At 46.2% G+C, this 22124-nt stretch overlaps 1 protein-coding gene across 1 annotated transcript; it reads right to left on the bottom strand.

Annotated features, from left to right (window-relative positions):
• Window positions 1-15738: 15738 nt before the first annotated feature.
• On the bottom strand, window positions 15739-20797 carry LOC123395917 (CRM-domain containing factor CFM3, chloroplastic/mitochondrial-like). The gene is made up of 9 exons (XM_045090943.1): window positions 19536-20797; window positions 18871-19390; window positions 18648-18778; window positions 17749-18099; window positions 17435-17591; window positions 17045-17337; window positions 16903-16962; window positions 16723-16812; window positions 15739-16453 (listed from the first exon to the last, which is right to left on the bottom strand). The coding sequence occupies exons 1-9, from the start codon at window positions 20775-20777 to the stop codon at window positions 16370-16372; spliced, it is 2928 nt and encodes a 975-aa protein (XP_044946878.1). The 5' UTR covers window positions 20778-20797; the 3' UTR covers window positions 15739-16369.
• Between the last annotated feature and the right edge of the window lie 1327 nt (window positions 20798-22124).

The following is a 22124-nucleotide window of genomic DNA, read 5'->3' as shown; positions in this document are numbered from 1 at the left end:
AGGCTTTGCTCAGCTACTAATGATAGCGTTGCTAGATGCGGTTGATTTGACTCATGTGATAACATGAGCTTGATATCATTATCTTAAATTCTGTTATTTAATTAATGCACCTATATACTTGGTAAATGACGGAAGGCCTAGCCTTTTGCCGGGTGCTTTGTTCCGTTATTGCCGCCTTAGTTACCGGTTACGGGTGTTTGATTCCATAATGATCGCTCCTAACACGTTCGGGGTTGTTATGGGGACCCCCTCGATAAATCGCGTAGTGCTAAGGCTTGTCCGGCAGGACCCAACATTGGTGTTAATTTGCTAATCACTTAATAATAAACTGCATAGGGAATAGCTACCCCGAGAATTTTAATCAACAACCCGGGCCAGTGCTCCTCATGAGTGTTGGTCCAATCTAGAGTCGTGTGCGGGGCCAACCCGGGGCAACTCGGGAGATCTCTATCAGGCCACTGTATGCTGTGCTCATCCGGTGTGTCCTGAGACTGAGATACGCGGCTCTTATCGGGGTCGTCGACACGTCGGGAGGTCCTGCTAGCCTTGTCTTACCTTAGCGGTATATCTTGCGTATAGGAATCCGAGTGAAGCTTTGGTTTCCCCCAAAGTTGAGGTTTTCCTCTAAGGAATCCGACGAGATCACGAGATTCGTTATAGAGGATGCCTTTGCGGCATGTGTACGTTTGTGATGGACTAGTTGGAGCACCCCTGCAGGGTTTAATCTTTCGGAAAGCCGTGCCCGCGGTTACGTGGCAACTTGGAATATTTTGTTAACATCCGGTATTAGAGAACTTAAACATAAGCTAATAAAATTGCCAACTGTGTGCGTAACCGTGATTGTCCCCTCGAAGACCTCTCTTCGATCGGGAACACGGTGGGGTTATGAATGCCGTAGGTAGGTGTTCAGGATCACTTAGTGATCAAGTATTCACGACTGCTATTGTAGACCACCTTCATAATTGCTTTACGTAAGTAGTTCTGGCACCAAGGTCTTCGATTGCTGAGTCCCCGTGGCTCACGGATTCCTCCGAAACTCCCAACAGGTACAGGTACCCGAGAGACAGATGATCCCAACGGCACTCAGCTGGCGTGGCAGTACGACGAGGAGACAGACCGCCTCTACGTGAACTATCTAGAGGACTGAGGCGTGGTCGTGATCGTGGGCTGCACGCATGGTAGCATAGCATTTCCATGTTTTGTAGTCCGTAGCGGAACTACCTTGATTGTGTCTGTGATGTACTCTGAGTTATTAGTGAGAAGACAGTTGAATCCCAAATTTTCTACTTTTATTATTATTTGTGCTATGTTACTTGCTTGCGAAACGCTTAGATGCGCTTCTTTCCTATTCGGGGGCCTCGACCCCCAGATCGGAAAGGACCACATCTTGGTCTTCACACGCGTTCCCCGAGGTGAATAAAGCCCCAGGTCTTCCTCCTCCTCCGTAGGGTTCCCTCTCCCCCTCCAGTGCGCCGCCACCTTCCCCATCTCTCTTCCTCCTCGCAGGTAAGCTTCTGTAGGAGTTAAGCAGAGAGAGAAGAGAAGGACCGCTGCCGTCTACCCCCGCCTACACCGTCGAGCAGCGCCACCACCATGTCTAGGAGCTCGGGGAGGCTCCCCGCGCCCCATTCCCGACCTTGCTGAGGCCGGGGAATGACCACGCCGACGGCCAGCACCACGTCAACGGCGAGTTCCCGGTGTTCTTCCTCCCCTGCTTCGGTTCTGCACACCGCGTCTATAGCATCTTCAGGTCGTCGTCTTCAACAGACTTCTTCCCCGGTCGGCCTTCTCCCTCCTTCCCCTCGGTGAGACCTAGCTCCTCCCTCCTTCCCAAGCGCTAGATGTGCAGTAGGACATCCGGCCAGCGATCGTTGTGTGCCTGTGTTCGAAGAGGAGGACGACAGGTCCTGTGCGGTATAGCATGTGTGCTCAGTGTGTCGTATTTGTGCTCAGGTAGTGCTACGTAGCAGGCAGGGGCGTTCATCAGGCTGGAGTAATAGCGATATGTTCCCCCCGCGGCGCAACAGCAGCAGAGTAGAGGCCCAGCTCCGGTGGTAGTCACTGTTGCCGGCATCTCTGTGCAGACAGGGCGATCTTGATGAGTGTGTATGTTACCCTAGTCTATTCCCTTGTACTGTCAAGTCTTCGTAGCGTAGCGTAGTGGTGCGGTGTCTGGATGTGAATCAGGTGGTCGTGGGATCGATTCCCCGCGGCGCCACACATACCCCCCTTTTTATTTCCCTTTGTTTGCACCATAGCACAGTAGCAACAGGTAGCAACCATACCAAGCAAGTTTCCCCTGTTCTGTCGATAAGTTGGCAAGTAGCAGGGTGGAATGGGCCTTGGGGTTGATCCAGGGGATCGTCGGTTCGATCCCCCTCCCCATAATTTTTTTATTTTTGTTGCTTCTATTTTCCTGTTTTGATGTGGCATGCTCTATAGCATGTGAGGTGATTGTTTTGACTCAGCAGCAGGTTGTTCTTAATCTTAATGCTATAGCTTGTGTAGGAAAGCATGCATAGATTTGAGGGCATATATGTTGTGGTGTGCTTGTGTGTGTGTGTCTTACACATGCCCAAGGCATGATGTGCTTGTGATGAGGATTGTCAAGATGATATGTGGGTGGTGAAAACAGCCCCATTTGCAACTTGTGCTCCTCCTCATGTTAAATATGAGAGAGGGCATGATGTGTGTGTGTGTGGGTGATATAGTGAGAGAAGTGTTTGTGTTGTTTATGAGCATGACACCAACATGGGGTCCAAACCCTCATGTCCATATTGTCTTTGTGCACATGAGCATAGCTATGTGATAGATGTTCTAGTGAGAGTGGCATGAGATATTGCACTATTCACTATGTTGGATTCTATGTAGTTTTTCCTTCCTAGTTTGAGCTCACTTGCTCCAAGCAAGTGCATATGTTTTATATATGGTTTTGGGGTAGAAAGATCCCAGGAATCCATTGGTGAAATAATTTTTGCCATTGGAACATTTTCTGGAGATGACATATTTACATTTTCTTCTATGTTTAGAGCTTGGTTCCATGAGTTGTGATGTGCTCTTGTATTTGTTTCTTGGTTGTGGTAGTAGAGGGTGACCCCCTCTACCACATGTTGGTTTCAATCCATGATTTGTAATCCATGTGTGCAAGTTGTGCCCATCCAAAGTAGGCATGTGGCTGAAATTCCAGATTAGTGAAAATCTCAGATTTTCACTAAGTCTGAGAATCTGTTTATATTTTCTTCTCCTGTAGATGAGGTTGTGCTGGTCATTGTGTTGTGATCTAGCCTTAGCCTTCAACTAGAAATTTGGACCTGATATGTTTGTCTAGCTGCCTGTAAAATTTCATGTCATTTGGAGTCTTGTAGGTATTGTTTTGGCTGTTGTCAAAATGCTTCAGAGCATAGATAGAAAGTTAGGTGCAAGAATTTTCACTTAGTCCCTTAGATCTGATGGTTTTGGGCAAGTTTGCAGCCTTATAACTTTCTGTGTTTAATTCCTTTTTGTGTGATTCTTGCTTGTGCTGGTAGTATTCTTGGCTAGATACAACCACATATATTATTTGTCATAGTTGGGTGGCTGTAGGTGCTTTGCATGTAGCTCACAAAGTGCTATGATGCAGTTTATGGCAGAATGTGTAGTTTTGTCATTTTGATGATTGTGAGTGCTTAGTTGATGTTGTGGTGTTCTTATTTGATCCACCCCATCCATGGTGGGTTGTTTTATGTCTTGGCAACCTGGGAATACCAGATTTGTGCCATTTGAGTGTGTGGTGATGATTTTGACACGTAGGGCTTCATATCTTGTTTCGTTGATTCCCGTTGATCCGTAGCTCCGATTGTAATGTTCTTTATATGGTCTTGCTTCGTTTTCTCGATACGCATCTGATCATGTCATTCTCATGCATGTAAAAATAGGTTAGCATGCAGTTCTGTCCAGGAACTTGTTTTAACTCCTTAAGCTTGTGTTGGTGATAGAAATAGTGATGCATGCTCATTTTCATCTCATGCATCATGTGCTTGTTGCATCTTGAGGTGCTGTTGTTCATTGGATGTTATTATTATGTTGGGTAGCACCGGGATCGGAGAACGAATACGTGGAGTCAGGAGAGAACGTGCAGGACGATCAAGAACCATTCCAAGCTGAGGATATCACAGGCAAGATGATATGACCTTGATTCCATCTCTAGACTTGTTATGCTAGATTACATTTCCTTGTCATATGCTTGCTGCCTACCACTGAAATATTTGCCTCTTGATATGCCATAAACCCAAACACTGATCCCTTCCTAGCAAACTTGAATGGCTAAGTAGGCTTTGCTCAGCTACTAATGTTAGCGTTGCTAGATGCAGGTGCTTTGACTCATGTGATAACATGAGCTTGATATCATTATCTTAAATTCTGTTATTTAATTAATGCACCTATATACTTGGTAAATAACGGAAGGCCTAGCCTTTTGCCGGGTGCTTTGTTCCGTTATTGCCGCCATAGTTACCGGCTACCGGTGTTTGATTCCATATTGATCGCTCCTAACACGTTCGGGGTTGTTATGGGGACCCCCTCGATAAATCGCGTAGTGTTAAGACTTGTCCGGCAGGACCCAACATTGGTGTTAATTTGCTAATCACTTAATAATAAACTGCATAGGGAATAGCTACCCTGAGGAATTTAATCAACAACCCGGGCTAGTGCTCCTCATGAGTGTTGGTCCAAACTGGGCAGACTATGGGGCCACCACAGGGCAACCTGAGGTTTGGTATACCTGCAGTGTGACTCATCCGGCGTGTCCTGAGACAGAGATATGCGGCTCTTACCAGGGTCGTCGACACGTCGGGAGGTCCTGCTAGTCTTGTCTTACCTTAGCGATATATCTTGCGTATAGGAATCCCAGTGAAGCTTTGGTTCTCCCCAGAGTTGAGGTTTTCCTCTAAGGAATCCGACGAGATCACGAGATTCGTGATAGAGGATTACTTTGCGGCATGTGTACGTTTGTGATGGACTAGTTGGAGCACCCCTGCGGGGTTTAATCTTTCGGAAAGCCGTGCCCGCGGTTATGTGGCAACTTGGAATATTTTGTTAACATCCGGTATTAGATAACTTAAACAAAAGCTAATAAAATTGCCAACTGTGTGCGTAATCGTGACTGTCCCCTCGAAGATCTCTCTTCGATCGGGAACACGGTGGGGTTATGAATGACGTAGGTAGGTGTTCAGGATCACTTAGTGATCAAGTATTCACGACCGCTAGTATAGTCCACCTTCATAAATTCTCTACGTAAGTTAGCCACCAAATCAAGCTTAGTATGCTGCAACCTTAAACACTTCACCTTATCCTGCCTAATAACTTGACTAGTTCTGGCACCAAGGTCTTAGATTGCTGAGTCCCCATGGCTCACAGTTTCCTTCACAACGCCAACAGGTTCAGGTACCCCAGAGACAGATGATCCCGACGGCACGCAGCTGGCGTGGCAGTACGATGAGGAGACAGACCGCCTGTACGTGAACTATCCAGAAGATTGAGGCGTGGTCGTGATCGTGGGCCTGTAGGCAGGGTAGCATAGCCTTTTTCTCTGTTTTGTAGTCTGTAGCGGAACTACTTTGGTTGTATGTGTGATGTACTCTGATATATTTATGAGAAGGCAATTGAACCCCTGATTGTCTATCTTTTATTATTATGTATGTGATGTGTTACCTGTTTGTGAGACGCTTAGATGCGCTCCTTTCCAATTCGGGGCCTCGATCCCCAGATCGGAAAGGACCACATCTTGGTCGTTACACTTTCCTCCCAAACCATCCAAGAAAAAGGATGATGAGGATTTTGAGCGATTTATTGAAATGATCAGATCTGCCTTTCTGCAAATGTGTTTGACAGATATGCTCAAAATGTCTCTGTATGCTAAGTACATGAAGGATATTGTGACTAATAAGAGGAGGATACCTGAGGTTGAGATTTCCACCATGCTGGCTAACTATACCTTCAAGGGTGGAACTCCTAAGAAACTAGGTGATCCCGTTGTGCCCACTATACCTTGCTCCATTAAAGGCAACTACGTCAGAACTGCGTTATGCGACCTTGGAGCCGGTGTTAGTGTTATGCCTCTCTCTCTTTATCGTAGACTTGAACTGGATAAGTTGACACCCACTGAAATCTCTGTGCAAATGGCCGACAAATCAACTGCTTTCCCTATCAGCATTTAGGAGGATGTGCCATGTTGTGGTTGCTAATGTCACTATCTTAATAGACTTTGTTATCTTGGATATTCCTCAGGATGATGCCATGGCGGTCATCCTCGGAAGACCCTTTTTAAAGACTGCAGGGGCTGTTATAGATTGCAACAAAGGCAATGTCACTTTCCATGTCAACGGTAATGAGCATACGGTGCACTTTCCGAAGAAACAATATTGAGTACATTGCATCAATGTTATCGAAAAAACTTCATCGATTCTTACTGAGAGCTTTGAATGCCCTATTCCTCCTGTCAAGATGAAGTATGATTTGCTTGTTGGGGAGATACACATCCCCATTGAGGTGACCTAGTGACTATTCGGAAATTCTTCGTTCTCTTTTGCGATTCGAAAAGGTTTGTCAAAGAGGTTTGATCAATCTCACTGACGGATTTGTTTCGATGACCATGAGATGGATGAATCGAGGAGTCACAAACCTCTGTTCCAAGCTTTCACCTTTGGTTGCTTAGAAGAAAAATGATATATTTAGTTTAGTTTTCCCTGTTTTTTGTTTTAGCGTCCGGTAGAAAAGTACCCCGAAAATAAAAGTTCTACGAACGTCCTGAAAATCAAGTATGATTTTTTCTGGAATTTTTGAAAAATTCTGAGACAAAGAGCTTGTCTGGGGGCTGCACCAGTGGGCCACAAGCCCTTGGGGCGCGGGCACCCCCTGGTCGGGCCACCCAGGCTTGTGGGGCCCACAGGCACCCCCTCCACTCATTCTTGCTCTCATCTGGTTCTCTTACCTCCAGAAAAAATCGGTTCACAGCTCAAACCCGTGTTCTTGCTCCTCTTGCTGGGATTTTCGATCTCTTTGCTCAAATCAATATTCTACGAACTGTTTTGGGGAAATTACTCCTTGGTAAGTGACTCCTCCATTGGTCCAATTAGTTTTTGCTCTAGTGCCTTATACTCTGCGTATTTTTGCTGCCTTGGTGACCATGTTCTTGAGCTTTGCATGCTTATTTTAGCTGGTCCCAAGTAGTTTTGATGCGTAATATGGCCTCTAGGCACTTGTGGGAGTAGTTGCTATGAGTTTAGTTGAGCCTTGTTCACTTTTCCTTAGAATCACTAAAAATTTCAGAAATTTTCAGAGATAGAAAAGGGAAAAGATGAGGAGGTTCTTAAGAGGCTCTTCAAGCCGTGACCCCAAGGATGACGGGAGTGAGAAGAAGCCCAAGTATCTGGTCCCTCGAGTCGCAGAAGTTCGAGCGTGCGAGTGGCCAAGCGACGTATTCTTACGCGTCGCTGGAATTTATGAGGACTTTTACCATTTGGTGGAGAACGCAGGCCTTACCGCCTTCCTTGAAGATAAGTGTCCGCAATACCTCCTCCTCACTAATATCTTCGTACAAAGCTTTAACTTCTATCCGAGGAAGAATCCTCCTATGGTTGAGTTCAAACTTTATGATATCCCCCAGCGCATGTCACTCCAGGATTTTTGCAATGTTTGCAAATTGCCTTTTGTTGGGGATATTCATGAACCTCGTCCACGGGACTTGGAAGCTTTCATCGGTACTATTGATGTAGGAGGGGAGAGAGGAGTGTCTTGCGCTAGAGCTGCTAGCATTCATTTTCCCGTGCTTCGGTACTTCTCATTATTTGTGGGAAAATGTTTGATTGGTCGTGGGAAGGCTGGGTCACTTAATTCCCCAGACCTTGCGGTCTTGCGCGAAGCCCTTTATAACGATAAAACTTATAGCTTGGGCGCTATAGTAGCCCAACGGTTGAACCTGAACCGTTCTAAAGGTGTTGTCTATGGAGGTATCTATGCTACCCGTCTTGCCAGACACTTTGAGATACCCATTAGACTGGAGGAAGAACAAGAGATTCTTCTTCCCGAGAGATATCTAGATTACGATAGCATGGTTCGCCATGACTTTCTTGATAGAGATATAAATACAAGGATGATTTATAACCTAGTGTTTAGTCAGGATACTCGTGAGACTATTACTTTGCCTACTCCTTCTTTGTTCAATCTTCATGCAGGCAGGTACATTATTATGCCCTCGGACATCTACGCCTATTGGGGCTTAGCCCAACCAAAGGTGCCCGTGCCCGAGCCGCCAGTCGAGTACCAAACGCCAGTTTATCAGTGGGAGCCACAGGAGCTCACACAGCAGTGGCATCCTCAGTCCACTCAAGAGTACCCCGGAGCTGGTTATTTCCCTCCTTGGGAGTAGACCAACTTAGGCCAAAAGCCTAAGCTTGCGGGAGTACGTGTTCTCACCGACTTTACATTCTTGCTTTTGCTTTCACTTTGTTAGCCGGTGTTCACACTTTGCCACTGTATCATCCATGCTAGTTTATTTTCTTTTTCTCGTTTTCTTTTCGTGTGTCTGTCTAGTTTGAGAAAAAACAAAAAGATTTTCTTTTCTTCTTTTGCTTGTTGGGAGCTTTCCCGTGTAAATAGTTTTCTTTTTCTTTGGGTCAAGGTAGAAGACCATGGTTACAATGTTTAGTGGCTCTTGCATGCATACCTGTTTAGCTTTCAAAGAGCCATATTACTTTGTATTCACCTTTGTGTTTGCCTTCAGATTCCAGATTTAGTCCAATGCACGAGCACGCTTATTATTGTTCACATCGTTCGGTCGTGCAAGTGAAAGGCAATAATGATGATATATGATGAAGTGACCGAGCCTGGAAAAGCTGGTATGAACTCGATCTATTTTGTTTTTGTAAATATGACTAGCTCATCATGCCTGATTCAGCTTTTTTGTGAGAAAAACATGTTTGCAATGACAACTTAGAGAACATAGTTGCTTATACCATGCTTACTTAGCTAGGAGCTTATAATGGTCTGTCTTGGATGCCCACATGAATGTTGAGATGACTATGATGTAGTATGATAGGAAGGTATCCTCCTTTGAATGATTAAAGTGGCTTGACTTGGCGCATGTTCACGCATGTAGTTGAAACAAAATCAACATAGCCTCTATGATGTTCATGTTCATGGTGATTTATGCCCTACTCATGCTTGCACTCAATGTTAGTTAATCTCAATGCATTTTGATGACTGTTGTCGCTCTCTAGTTGGTCGCTTCCCAGTCTTTCGCTAGCCTTCACTTGTACTAAGCAGGAATACTGCTTGTGCATCCACTTCCATAAACCCAAAGTTGTGCCATATGAGTCCACCATACCTACCTATGTGTGGTATCTACCTGCCGTTCCAAGTAAATTTGCATGTGCCACTCTCTAAACCTTCAAGAAATAATCTATTTTGCATGCATGAACCGCTCATGTGGTGACACGGGGCTATTGGTATCTTTCATGCTAGGCGTGTTATCCTCGATATGTGTTTATTCACTATCATTCACGAGAAAGGGGCTGGTAATTGGAATTCCCAGTTCCATACTCAAATCGAAAAGATAATTGCAAACAAAACTCCCTCAGGATTGATGTTGGTATGGACGGTACCCGAGGGTTCGGTTAGCCGTGGAGTGTGATTGATTGGTGGTGAGGGAGTCAAAACTTTACTTTTCTGTTTGGGAACCGCCTATAGCATGTGTAGCGTGGAAGATGTTGAGAACTCTTGGTCATTGCGTTGACAATGAAAGCATGCCACCCAAAATTATTATCTCTGTTTTAAAAGCTTGAGCTCTGGCACCTCTGCAAATCAATGCTTCCCTCTGCGAAGGGCCTGTCTATTTATGTTCCTGTTGAGTCATCCTCCTCTTACAAAAGCACCAATTAGAGAGGACCTCTGTCATTTTTATGCTTTTCTTTTAACTATGTTGAGTATGACTATGACTAGATCTTCATTGCCTTGAATTACAATGTTTAGTCAGCCCTCGGTCTTTGAAGGTGCTCTGCATTTATGTTTTTCCGTCTCAGAAAGAGCTAGCGAGATACCATCTATTCGTACTACTTCATGTTGTTTTGATTGAAGTGTTGACATTTGAGGCTTATTATTATTTGCTCGCTAGTTGATTATGCCTTTGGTATGAGTTTACCGTGAGACCTAGATGTCATTTGCTTATGTGGTTTGCTTGTGATCTTGCTGAAATTCTGGTTATGAGTTAGACATAGTTGCAACAACAAGATCAAATAGAGTTCATCAAAGTTTTTCTTTTGTCTCTTTCAGTTTGTCAACTGAATTGCTTGAGGACAAGCAAGGCTTTAAGCTTGGGGGAGTTGATACGTCTCCGTCGTATCTACTTTTTCGAACTCTTTTGCCCTTGTTTTGGACTCTAACTTGCATAATTTGAATGGAACTAACCCGGACTAACGTTGTTTTCAGCAGAATTGCCATGGTGTTGTTTTTGTGCAGAAATAAAAGTTCTCAGAATGTCCTCAAAATTTACGGAGAATTTTTCTGGAATAAATGAAAAATACCTACGCAAAGATCCACCGGAGGAGGTGTGTTACTGGGCCATAAGCCTTTGGGCCGCGGCCACCCCCCTGGCCGCACCGTGAGGGCTTATGGGGGCCCACGTGGCGCCACCGCCTCCAAACTCAGCTCTATTTATTCCGTCTCGCCCGGAAAAAAAATCAGAAAGAAGGATTCATCGCATTTTACGATACAGAGGTGCCGCCACCTCCTGTTCTTCATCTGGAGGGCAGATCTGGAGTCCGTTCTGGGCTCCGAAGAGGGGAAATCGTCGCCATCGTCATCATCAACCTTCCTCCATCGACAATTCCATGATGCTCTTCACCGTTCGTGAGTAATCTCATCGTAGGCTTGCTGGACGGTGATGAGTTGGATGAGATCTATCATGTAATCGAGTTAGTTTTGACGGGGATTGATCCCTACTATCCACTATGTTCTGAGGTTGATGTTGCTACTACTTTGCCATGCTTAATGTTTGTCACTAGGGCCCGAGTGCGATGATTTCAGATCTGAACCTATTATGTTGTCGCCAATATATGTGTGTTTTAGATCCTATCTTGCAAGTTGTAGTCACCTACTATGTGTTATGACCCGGCAACCCCGGAGTGACAATAGACGGAACCACTCCCGGAGATGTCCATAGTATGAGGAGTTCATGTATTCACCAAGTGTTAATGTGTTGGTCCAGTTCTTTATTAAAAGGAGAACCTTAATATCTCGTAGTTTCCATTAGGACCCCGCTGCCACGGTAGGGATGGACAATAGATGTCATGCAAGTTCTTTTCCCTAAGCACTTATGACTACATACGGAATACATGCCTACATTAGATTGACGAACGGGAGCTAGTCACTTATCTCTCCGTGTTATAGCTATTACATGACGAATCACATCCGACATACTCATCCATCACTGATCCACTGCCTACGAGTCTTTTACTACTGCCGCTGCTACTGCTGTTGCTACTGTTGTTACTCAGCTGCTGCTGTCACTACTGTTGTTCCTTGCTACTGCTGTCACTACTGTTGTTACTTTGCTGCTACTTGTTGCAAGACTTTTCTGGAGCAGTTGCTGGGGAAGAATAGTCCCCAGTCAACGTGCTATTTACTGGCGCCATTGATACAACAAGTTAGGAATAGTCTGTTGTCAACAGATCTTTTTCTGACACCGTTGCTATCATACTACTTTGCTACTGATACTTTGCTTGCAGACACTGATCTTTCAGGTGTGGTTGAAATTGACAAACTCAGCTGCTAATACTTGAGAATATTCTTTTGCTTCCCTTTGTGTCGAATCAATAAATTTGGGTTGAATACTCTACCCTCGAAAACTGTTGTGATCCCCTACACTTGTGGGTTATCAGTGGATTCTAGAGAGTACGTGCAGGAAGATCACGAGCAGTTCCAAGCTGAAGACATCAGAGGCAAGATGACCGTGACCTTGATACCGTATCTAGCTTTGTTATGCTTAGAATAACGTTTCCTTCGATATATGCTCTCTGCCTACCACTTGATAAAAAAAGGCCACATGTCATTGCCATGAAACCCAAACACCTTCCCTCCCAGCTAATGTTGTTTGGCTAAGTAGGCTTGCTCAGCTTCTAATGATTAGCTTTGCTAGTTGCAGGTGCCAGCTCTCTCATGTGATAACATGAGTATTTTGATATCATTATGTTAACACTGATATTTAATTAATGCACCTATATAATTGGTAAATGATGGAAGGCCTAGCCTTTTGCCGGGTGATTTGTTCCGTTGTTGCCGCCTTAGTTTCGGTTACCGGTATTTGATTCCATAAAATGATTAGCTTTGCTAGTTGCAGGTGCCAGCTCTCTCATGTGATAACATGAGTATTTTGATATCATTATGTTAACACTGATATTTAATTAATGCACCTATATAATTGGTAAATGATGGAAGGCCTAGCCTTTTGCCGGGTGATTTGTTCCGTTGTTGCCGCCTTAGTTTCGGTTACTGGTATTTGATTCCATAACTGATCGCTCCTAACACGGTCGGGGTTGTTATGGGGATCCCCTAGATAAATCGTGTAGTGTTAAGGCTTGTCCGGCAGGACCCAACATTGGTTTTAATTTGCTAATCACATAATAATAATTTGCATAGGGAATAGCTACCCCGAGGATTTAATCAACAACCCGGGCCAGTGCTCCTCATGAGTGTTGGTCCAAATTGAGCAGATTATGGGGCCACCACGGGGCAACCCGAGGTTTGGTATAACCCGTAGTGTGACTCATCCGTCGTGTCGTGAGACTGAGATACACGGCTCTTATCGGGGTCGTCGACACGACGAGAGGTCCTGCTAGGTTCGTATTACCTTAGCGATATATCTTGCGTATATGAATCTCAGTGAAACTTTGGGTCTCCTCAAAGTTGAGGTTTTCCTCTATGGAATCCGACGAGATCACGAGATTCGTGATAGAGGATTACTTTGCGGCCCGTGGCAGTTTGTGATGGACTAGTTGGAGCACCCCTGCAGGGTTTAATCTTTCGGAAAGCCATGCCCACGGTTATGTGGCAAACATGGATAATTTGTTAACATCCGGTTCTAGATAACTTGAATTAACTCTAATAAAACTGCCAACTGTGTGCGTAACCGTGACTGTCTCCTTCGAAGACCTCTCTTCGATCGGGACACGGTGGGGTTATGTTTGACGTAAGTAGGTGTTCAGGATCACTTAGTGATCATCTAGTCTTCGACCGCTCACGTAGACCACCATATCAATAACTCTGATCATCGTAAGTTAGCCACCATACAAGCTTAGGATGCTGCAACCTATACACTAAACCTTCCTCACCTAATAACTTGACTAGTTTCGGTACCAAGGTCATCCGATTGTTGAGTCCTCGTGGCTCACAGTTTACTACAACACCCCAACAGGTACAGGTACGCCCGACGCAGGAGATCCTGATGGCATGCAACTGGCGTGGCAGTACGATGAGGAGAATGACCGACTGTACGTGAACTATCCGAAGGACTGAGGCCGTGGTCGTGATCGTGGGCCAGCATGCGGGATAACATAGTCTTTTCCTTGTTTCATGTTGTCGGTAGCGGGACTAACTTGTTCTGAATAATTGTGTGGATGTAAACCTTATATTATACTATGTCAGATGGCAAGTGTATGCCCTACTTGTCATGCTTTGAATATGTAATGTTATGATTATCTCGCTTGTGAAACGTTTAGATGTGCCTCATTCCCTTTTGGGGCATCGCCCCCAAAATAGGAAAGGGCCGCATCTTAGTCGTTACACTTGCCGGTAACGAGATTGAACTAGGTATGGAGATACCGACGACCGAATCTCGGGCAAGTAATATACCGATGGAAAAGGGAACTCCATGCAAGATTAACTGAATCCTTGACATCGTTGGTTCGACCAATATAGATCTTCGTAGAATGTGTGGGAACCAATACAGGCATCCAGGTCCCGCTATTGGTTATTGACCGTAGATGTGTCTCGATCATGTTTGCATAGTTCTCGAACCAGCACGGTCTGCACACTTAACGTTCGGTGATGATATAGACATAGTTGAGTTATTGTATTGGTGACTGAATGTTGTTCGGAGTTCCAGATGATATCCAGGACGTCACGAGGAGCTCTTGAATGGTTCGGAGGCACCGTGGTCTTATTGGGCCAAGCACACAACTCCCTAAGGCCCATGCAGCTGGGAAAGGTGGAAAGTCCACCTTTGTATGAAAGGGAAGGAGGAGGACTAGGATTCCACCTCTTCCCACCTTGGCTGCGCCCCGGGTCTTGGAGGGGCTATTCCCCACGCCCCTCCACCTATATATATATAGGGGAGGGGCGCCCCAAGAAGACACACCAAGCCCTTGGCGCCCCTCTCTCTTCCTAGATCTTTTTCTCCTCCGTTTGCGGTTTTGGTAGCGCTCGGCGTAGCTCTGGCGGAATAGCACCACTACCACCGCCACCACGCCATCGTGTTGCTGGAGAACTCAACTACTACTTCACACACGCTCGCTGGATCGAGGTGGTGAAGGCGTCATCGAGCTGTATGTGTGCTGAACGCGGAGGTGTCGTCCGTTCGACACTTGATCGGGGCGTTCGTGATTGGATCGCGGGACGGATCATGATTGGATCGGAAGACGTTAGACTACATCAATTGTGTTTCTCAACGCTTCCGCTTAACGATCTATAAGGGTATGTAGATGCACTCTCTCTCTCTCTCTCTCTCTCTCTCTCTCTCTCTCTCTCTCTCGTAGTTGTTGATCTCCATAGAGTGATCTTGGTGAGCGTAGGGATTTTTTTTGTTTCCCATGCGACGTTCCCCAACAGCTCACCCGTGTGCTGCTGGGGATGGGAGGCGGGCCTCGTTATGGAACGACGGGTGGCTTCCCTGCGGGCCGTTCCGGATGGTTTTCGCCACCTTGTTCTTCCATGCGACCTGCCCGTAGATCATGGTGTGGGAGGCCCGTCGGGATGGGGTGTGTGTCCTACTTGTGCTTAGGCTCACTCCGCTGGCTGTCCATGAATGTGTCGAGGTCCAGCTGCTCGTCGAGAGTTGCCCCGGGAGTGAGTCTCCGGACACTCGGCTTGCCCCCCTTCGCAAGGGGTCTCGGGGGCGGTTCTCGGCTAGGGGCGGCGTATGCCTTGCACCGTCTCGACAGCGTTGGGGCTGTAGCGACCACCTTCCTGTGGTCGAACCGGCCCCCTCGCGCGTCAAGTTCTTCGGTTGTGTCGCATGTCCACACGCGTGACGTGCTCCTCCGCAAGACCATCCTGGCGGCGGAGGAGGTTGGGTGTCCGTCCTGTGAGGTGGTTCCAGAGACCGCCGACCACCTCAATTTTGGTTGCCCCTTTGCGGTGCAATTTTGGAGGTGCCTCGGTGTGTCATCGAAGGGTCCCTCAGTTAGCGTCCTTCATCTCTTCGACGTCGTTGGCGCGGTCGGCGACGCCTCTCTGGACGCCTTCGTCCTCCTCTGTTGTTGGATGCTCTGAAAGCGGTAGAACACTATGGTGTTCCGGGATGGCTCGTGGTCTCTATCAGCCACCCTCAACTCAAAGCCTGCCTGACGACGCGGTGCTGTCGCACTCATATTGATGTGTGGCTCGACATGCTCAGATCTATTTGACAACCTCCCCTCTGACTGGCGTCTCCTCTTGTGGCTTTCTCATTTCTATGTGTAAATCTGTCACTCGAGAATTGAGGTTTTTCCCTTTCCTTCACGTAATATATTCAGGTGGTAATATATTCAGGTGGTTGAGGGGCTTTCCCCTCCTCCCCTGGTGAAAAATTCAAAAAAAAAAAAAAAAACAGGCATAAATTGCTTTTTTCAAAATACAATTCCTCATTTTCCACATGAGAACATACATTTCGATCCAAAACAGGCACAAACGAACACATGCATTTTGCAACAGTTCAGGAGAACAGATCGAACACTACATACATACACTAATCTACAGCTGCTGCAGAAGGAACCCATCGAAGCCTGGTTCATACACACTTCCACTTGTTGCAAACCTCCTCCTCCGAAGAAAGACCAGCTTGGGCATATGTTAGAGGAAACCTCGTTGAGTCTGCATTCTGGCAAGGTGCCCGCGGCAAATGCAAAATGATGCCACTGAAGTTACAGCCTCATTGGTTGTAAGAAGCCATATGAACCACATACTGCCAACATCTTCAGTTGACGGGTACGTACATGTTATATCGGTGTGCAGTAGCAGTGCAGAAGTCGGAACCACAAGGGCATGCATCGCCTTACCGATTGGATTTTGCCTTGTTTTGCATATGTGGCTCCGTGAGGGAAGAACACTGGCCTGGAGTTTCATCGGTTAAAACTGCCATAACTCAGAGATATTCGTTCGAATCATCTTCGGCATCGTCCTCATCGTCGCTGCCGTAAGTTTGCAGGTAAGCTTCATCCCCTTCATCCTGCGACAGCAGAAGCTACCTATCAGCCTCTTGGTTTTTAGAGGCAACTACCCCAAGCAACTTATTAAAAGAATACAATATACAAGACTAATATTAGTATCTGAGATAAAAAATAAATAACTGAAGTATCTGTGATACTGAGCGATATGCAAGGACACATGTACATTGTGATTCTAGAGAGTACTTGCAAGGAATCGCTCTAGCTTGCGGGAAACGGTTCTCTAATCAAGTACTAATTTGCTAAGCCAGCCTGGTCATGTATGATTTACCTGTATATTATCATCATCTGAAGACAAATCGTCCTCAACCGTTTGGAGTAACTCTGCGTCCTGTTTTCGCCCAGCAGCCCTCATCTGTACCTGATGATGATAACAGAGGTGTAGTACATCATCAAGAAGAGTTAACATGGGAAAATTAGATTCAACGAAATCAGATATAAATAGCCTTACAAGTTGTGACTTCAACTTCCAGATCTTGTGTCGCAAAACTGAGATATGATGATTTAGTGCCTGAAAATGTTCAGCCATCCAATATTTAAACGGTAAAGGACAAATTGTATGAGAAGAGGATCAGAGTTTACGGTTGAGTTACCTCTCGTCTTTGGAGCTCAATGGACCGTGCCATTGCTCGTCTCCGTGTCAATAGGTTCCGTGGCTTTAAAACTTGGGGCCTTTTATAGTTCTTACCACGGTAGAAAATGATTGAATATCCTTTTGTTGTCTTGTCAAGTGCAATGAGCACACCTCCACTCTCAGCTTCTAGAGAGATAGCAATATGTTTAACTTGTTCAAAGGTCTTTCCCTTCACAACAATTTTGACCAACTCTCGATGCTTCCAGTGAAAGTGCATGTTTTGCACAGTACCATCAAAAACTTCCCGCCTGCCTACGAAATTTTAACACCCAGAGGTAAATCATGAGATGTTCACCCTATGCGTTCTACTCCTATATTGCAACTTTTATGTGAAAAGTTTCAGATGTACCAAGCATCAAGAAGGCCTTCATTTTCAGGCCAATTCTGCGGAATAGGAAACGCTCCTCGTCTGTAACAGTTTCCAGATCAGTTGGAAGTTCTGCTGGAGAGAGATATTCCTGAACTTTCGCCAAAGCCATCTCTGCTTTTGCAACTTTTGTTTTCGCCTGGACATACATAAGAGTTGTTATTAAATTTGTATTATATAGACTGCAATGAGATTTTCTAAATATGGAGAGAGAAAGTGTAATGTTGTCTCAGAAATGAACAATGAAATGGGAAAATATAGACTTCCAGTCTACATGTATATTTTTAAGAACATACCAAAATCAGTTTTCTCTTCATGTTCTTCAAAAGAGAGGTATGTTTGGCCAAAATCAAACGATTATTCTCCTTTTTCCTCAGCTCGTCATTAAGTGAATCTCCCCATCGAGATGTGGCTTCTCTAGTTTCTGCAAGAGTGCCAGCAACTAGAGGATTCTTTAATGCTTTGGGGATGGGAGTAATTGAGGCTGATGCTTTAAGCCTGGCCAGCTCTTCCTGATCCTGCTGAGTAATTGCATGTTGTTGCTGTTCCACCAAGACCTTCCTTACTTTAGGTGTCACAAAGTCATTTCCCCTATAGAAAATAATATACTCCTTGTTCCTCGAAACAAGTACTCCTCCTGTCAATTTCTGCACAAGTGTTTTCTTACACAGATTCAAGACACGCGTTCTCATGAAAAAAAAATGCATACGCTGTAACATGAGCAAGGACACAATGATCATATTCAGAGTCCAAAACATACTTCAGAAGAATCAACAGGGGAAGATAAAACATAGCACAGTATGAAAAGGAGATACAACAAGAAATATATCCATTCATGGAGTTGCTTTCTCAGCAACACACTCTTCAAGGTTTCTGTTACACTATATGTGGATTGCCTAGCCCTTTCCATCAGTTCGGACTTTTGGTTGCGTTGGCTAGTGCATGAAGCTTAACATGGTATCGGAGCTAAGGTCTTGAGTTCAAGTCCTGGCTTTCGCAATTTATTAAAAAATTGCTGGTAGCCCAGTATGATTTATGCAATAAATATCGAATCAATCATAAGGGGCAATTGCTAACATACTGCATCCTCATAAAAAAGTAAGCAAAAGCAGAAAATCTGCATACAAAGCAGTCTCCTGTGATTTTAAGCATTTAAATAATGTGGTATAATGATCTTTAAATATGGGTGCTTTACCTTGATTTCCTCTGCCATCCTGTCATTGCATGTGTTTGGCACACCCCTCTTGATGGCAATCTTTACAATAGAACTTTTCTCCCATACTTTAACAATAGCAGTAGCTAAGCCTTGGTGTTCCCTGTTTCTCCCTGTTCACAAAGATGTAAAAAAAAAGTGTGAAGAAATAATTGAGGCTTAAGTACAAGAAACTACAAGCAAGCAACTTCACAAACTCCAGTACCTAGAGCGAAATGTGGAGCAGTTTGTCTAGCAAGTCTACGCAAAGCTGTCATTTCCTTATCTTTCAAGCTAATTTTAGTCCTATAAGGAAGTTGCCTGAATGGTGGCTTGTACCCTGGAACTAAACCGGGAAGCAAGTCAGCATCCACAGGGACGGGGCTACGACCAGACCAATCCTTGTACCGTGGTCCCAACTGATCCAAGAAGCTATCGATATCAAACGTTTCCGTAGCTTCTTGAGAGAAATTCATGACAGATGTCGATCTTTTCACATCATCTGCACTTGACTTTTGCAAATTGCGCTCAACAATTGGCTTTTGTAAATCATGCTCAACAGTTGGCTTTTGCAAGTTACGCTCTTCAGAGCTGGATACAACACCAATGGCATCACCAGAATTTTCAGACGAATCAACTTCCGCAGTTTTGGCGTATGACTGCACGCATCGAAGGTTGTAGTTCATTCCTCGATACAAGACAATCGACCTCCCTGACCTCCATATCACAGTCCCTCCAGTCCTGTCCTGATTGACAATAACAAAGACCACAAATGCCTATCAGATTTCACTGAATTGGAAAGATCGTAAAATACAACACATGCTTTTGCTCAATTGTAGCTGTAGTGATAAGGCAATTCAAAGGGGCGAAGAAAGCCAACACAACGGGTACCTCTAGTATCTCATGGGTTCTCTTCATGTTCAGGCTCGGAGGCCCTTCAAACCTCATCTTGACCACCTCTTCCACCTTCCATTTACTGTGGATGCTCTCCACAATGGCCTGTGTAACCCCCCCTGGACCAACCCTCATCCTCTCCTTCATCCTCAGTGCCGCGTCTCTAAGCCTCCGCAGCTCTGGTTCAGGGATAGTCGTCTCTGCCAGCTTGGTGTTGCTATGCTTCCCTCGCTTGTCACCATCAAACGCATCCCCCTCCTCCCTCTCCCATGGAAGGAGCACAGAACCCAGCTTCTGAACAAAATCTTCCCCTTCGGAGCTCCCAATTGTGGCATTTGGACCACTTTCCTCCATCGAATTCCTCAGTGTGTTGACAATTGAGCTTACACTGCTTCGCCTAATACTCCTGTCGAACCCACCGTCTGTGGAATCTTGGTCCAGTATAGAATCCAGCGGAAAAGAAGAACTTGCTGTCATTGGCGCAGCAGAATCATCAACCTCATACATTTCCTCTTCTAAGTTCACTGTCATTGGCTCTTCTTCCAATACCTCACGGTTGTCCACCCATTCTTCGTCTTCATCCTCCGAATCTAGCTCATCATCGAACACACCACCGTCTCCACCCACCGGAGCGGAAAGCAGCCGGTCGACGACTGTGGGTCCTTCTTGCCCGTGCATCCACGGCGCAGAGACCGGCCGGGTCCCGAGCAGGTAGGTCGGTTGGGAACGCGACTCTTCGTCCCGGTCCTGGGCCGCTCCGCCGCGTGCAACGCCGTCATTGCCCTTGGCAGCCCCTCCGTCGCCTCGGACACCAACACCGCCATCGCCATCATTCGAGGGGGGGTCGTAGTCGAAGTACTCGACGATGGACCGCAGCGTGGCGCTACTGGGCTCGTGATCCTCCGCGCCCTCGTCTTCCCGGCGAGCCGGCTGCTGCTGCTGCCGCTGCCAGGGGAAGGAGGCGCGCTGGGAGGGCGCCCTCGCGGACCAGCGGCGGAGCGCCTGCTCCTCGAAGCTCGGCTTCAGGTTCCTCTTCTTCTTCTTCTTACTTATCTCCGTGCCGCCGTCCAGCGCCGGCGCGTTGTACGGCGAGGGGGTGGACGGGGAGGGCGCCGAGGCGGGAGGGCGAGGGGAGGATACGCCGCTGATGCAGGTGGCGCGCCGCGGCCGCGTCGAGCGGAGAGTGGAGGGGAAGGGGGGTTTGGGTGAGAGGGCGGGGGGCGGGAAGAGCAGTGCCATTGGAGGGGAGGAGCGGAGCTTTGGGGAGGGAGCCAGGGGGCTGGGGAGATGACGGAACGAGGAGGATATCGTGGGTACCTTGCTGGACCTTGCTTGGGCCCCCGGTATCTTCTTATTGGGCCTGTGAGAGTTTCGTGCCAAGCTCATCTGCACCCGTCAGAAACAAAATCATAAAAAAAAACTAAAACGAATTTTCATAGTAGAAAAGTTTTTGTGTGAGGTCCGTTAATTTTTAGATTATTTGGACAGCTAAGCAGCTCTCAGAAAAAGAAAGACAAATTCAAGGTTTGTAAACCCGATTTTTTTCCTGAAAGCTACTCAAATGCCTAAATGATTTAAAAATTAGAAAGAACCTCACACATCAAATTATCTATCATTAATTCTCAAAAAAATTATCTATCATGCAAAAGAAAGGATTTAAAAAAAAAAATAGTATTCATTTTAATTATTATTTTTAGCGCGGATATAGACGGGCCTCGGCTCAGAAGTGGATTATCAATTTTGCTAAAAAAGGTCAACCTCATTATGGACGACAGTTGCCAAATGCCTAAATGAACTTTGCACGATGAAGGATTTAACGGTGATGTCCAGGTCTGCAGTGTGCACGGACGGTTTGATGTCGTGCATTGTCCGAAATATGTATAACATCGTCCTCGGGACAAGTATCTTATGTTACTACTAAGCTCCTTAGGAATGGAGCCTGTGCGATGTGGTTGAGCCTTTCGCACGTGAATGTGGCGGTCCTACATTGATCCATAGAAAATTCTTTAAATTCGTGAACGTTTTCTATTATTAAAGGGGATCTATCGTCGTGATGGTTCGACCATCCCCTCTTATCGACCGAGAGATCCCGCACCGACAAAATCGCTAGCAACATCCCGTGCCAAAACAAACTCCAGTGTAAACAAAGGAGCACACACAAAAAAATCGGGGAAACAACTGCATCCCACGAACGCACGTCCCATGCCCGGTCTCCCACACCACGTCACTTCCGATCCCATCTAGCGTGAAAGGTCTCGCAGTCCACCACCTCTATCCCCCATCTCACGGCGGCAGGGAGCTTTGCGTCCTCCAAACCCGTCTCCACCAACTCGTGCGCTCGCCGCCGCACACTGATCTTGCGACGACCCGAGGCCTCCTTCGTGCTCCAACCAGAGTGTTACCTCCTTGCTCCACATATGCTCCTCCTCTTGTACTGAGGATGTTGCCACGGGGCAGGGAAATCACGACCATGGCCGCGGGCTTTTGCTACGACATGGTTCTCGGCCTGGAGCTCATCTTCGTGTTTCTCTACATCCAGGACACCTCGCCACCGTCAAGTTGTCGTACACAACCACGACCACCATT

This window comes from Hordeum vulgare, chromosome 5H (genome assembly GCF_904849725.1).
Source record: "Hordeum vulgare subsp. vulgare chromosome 5H, MorexV3_pseudomolecules_assembly, whole genome shotgun sequence".
Taxonomy (NCBI): Eukaryota; Viridiplantae; Streptophyta; class Magnoliopsida; order Poales; family Poaceae; genus Hordeum; species Hordeum vulgare.
Note: the sequence above shows the minus strand (reverse complement) of the source record. Positions and strands in the feature narration are given on the sequence as shown.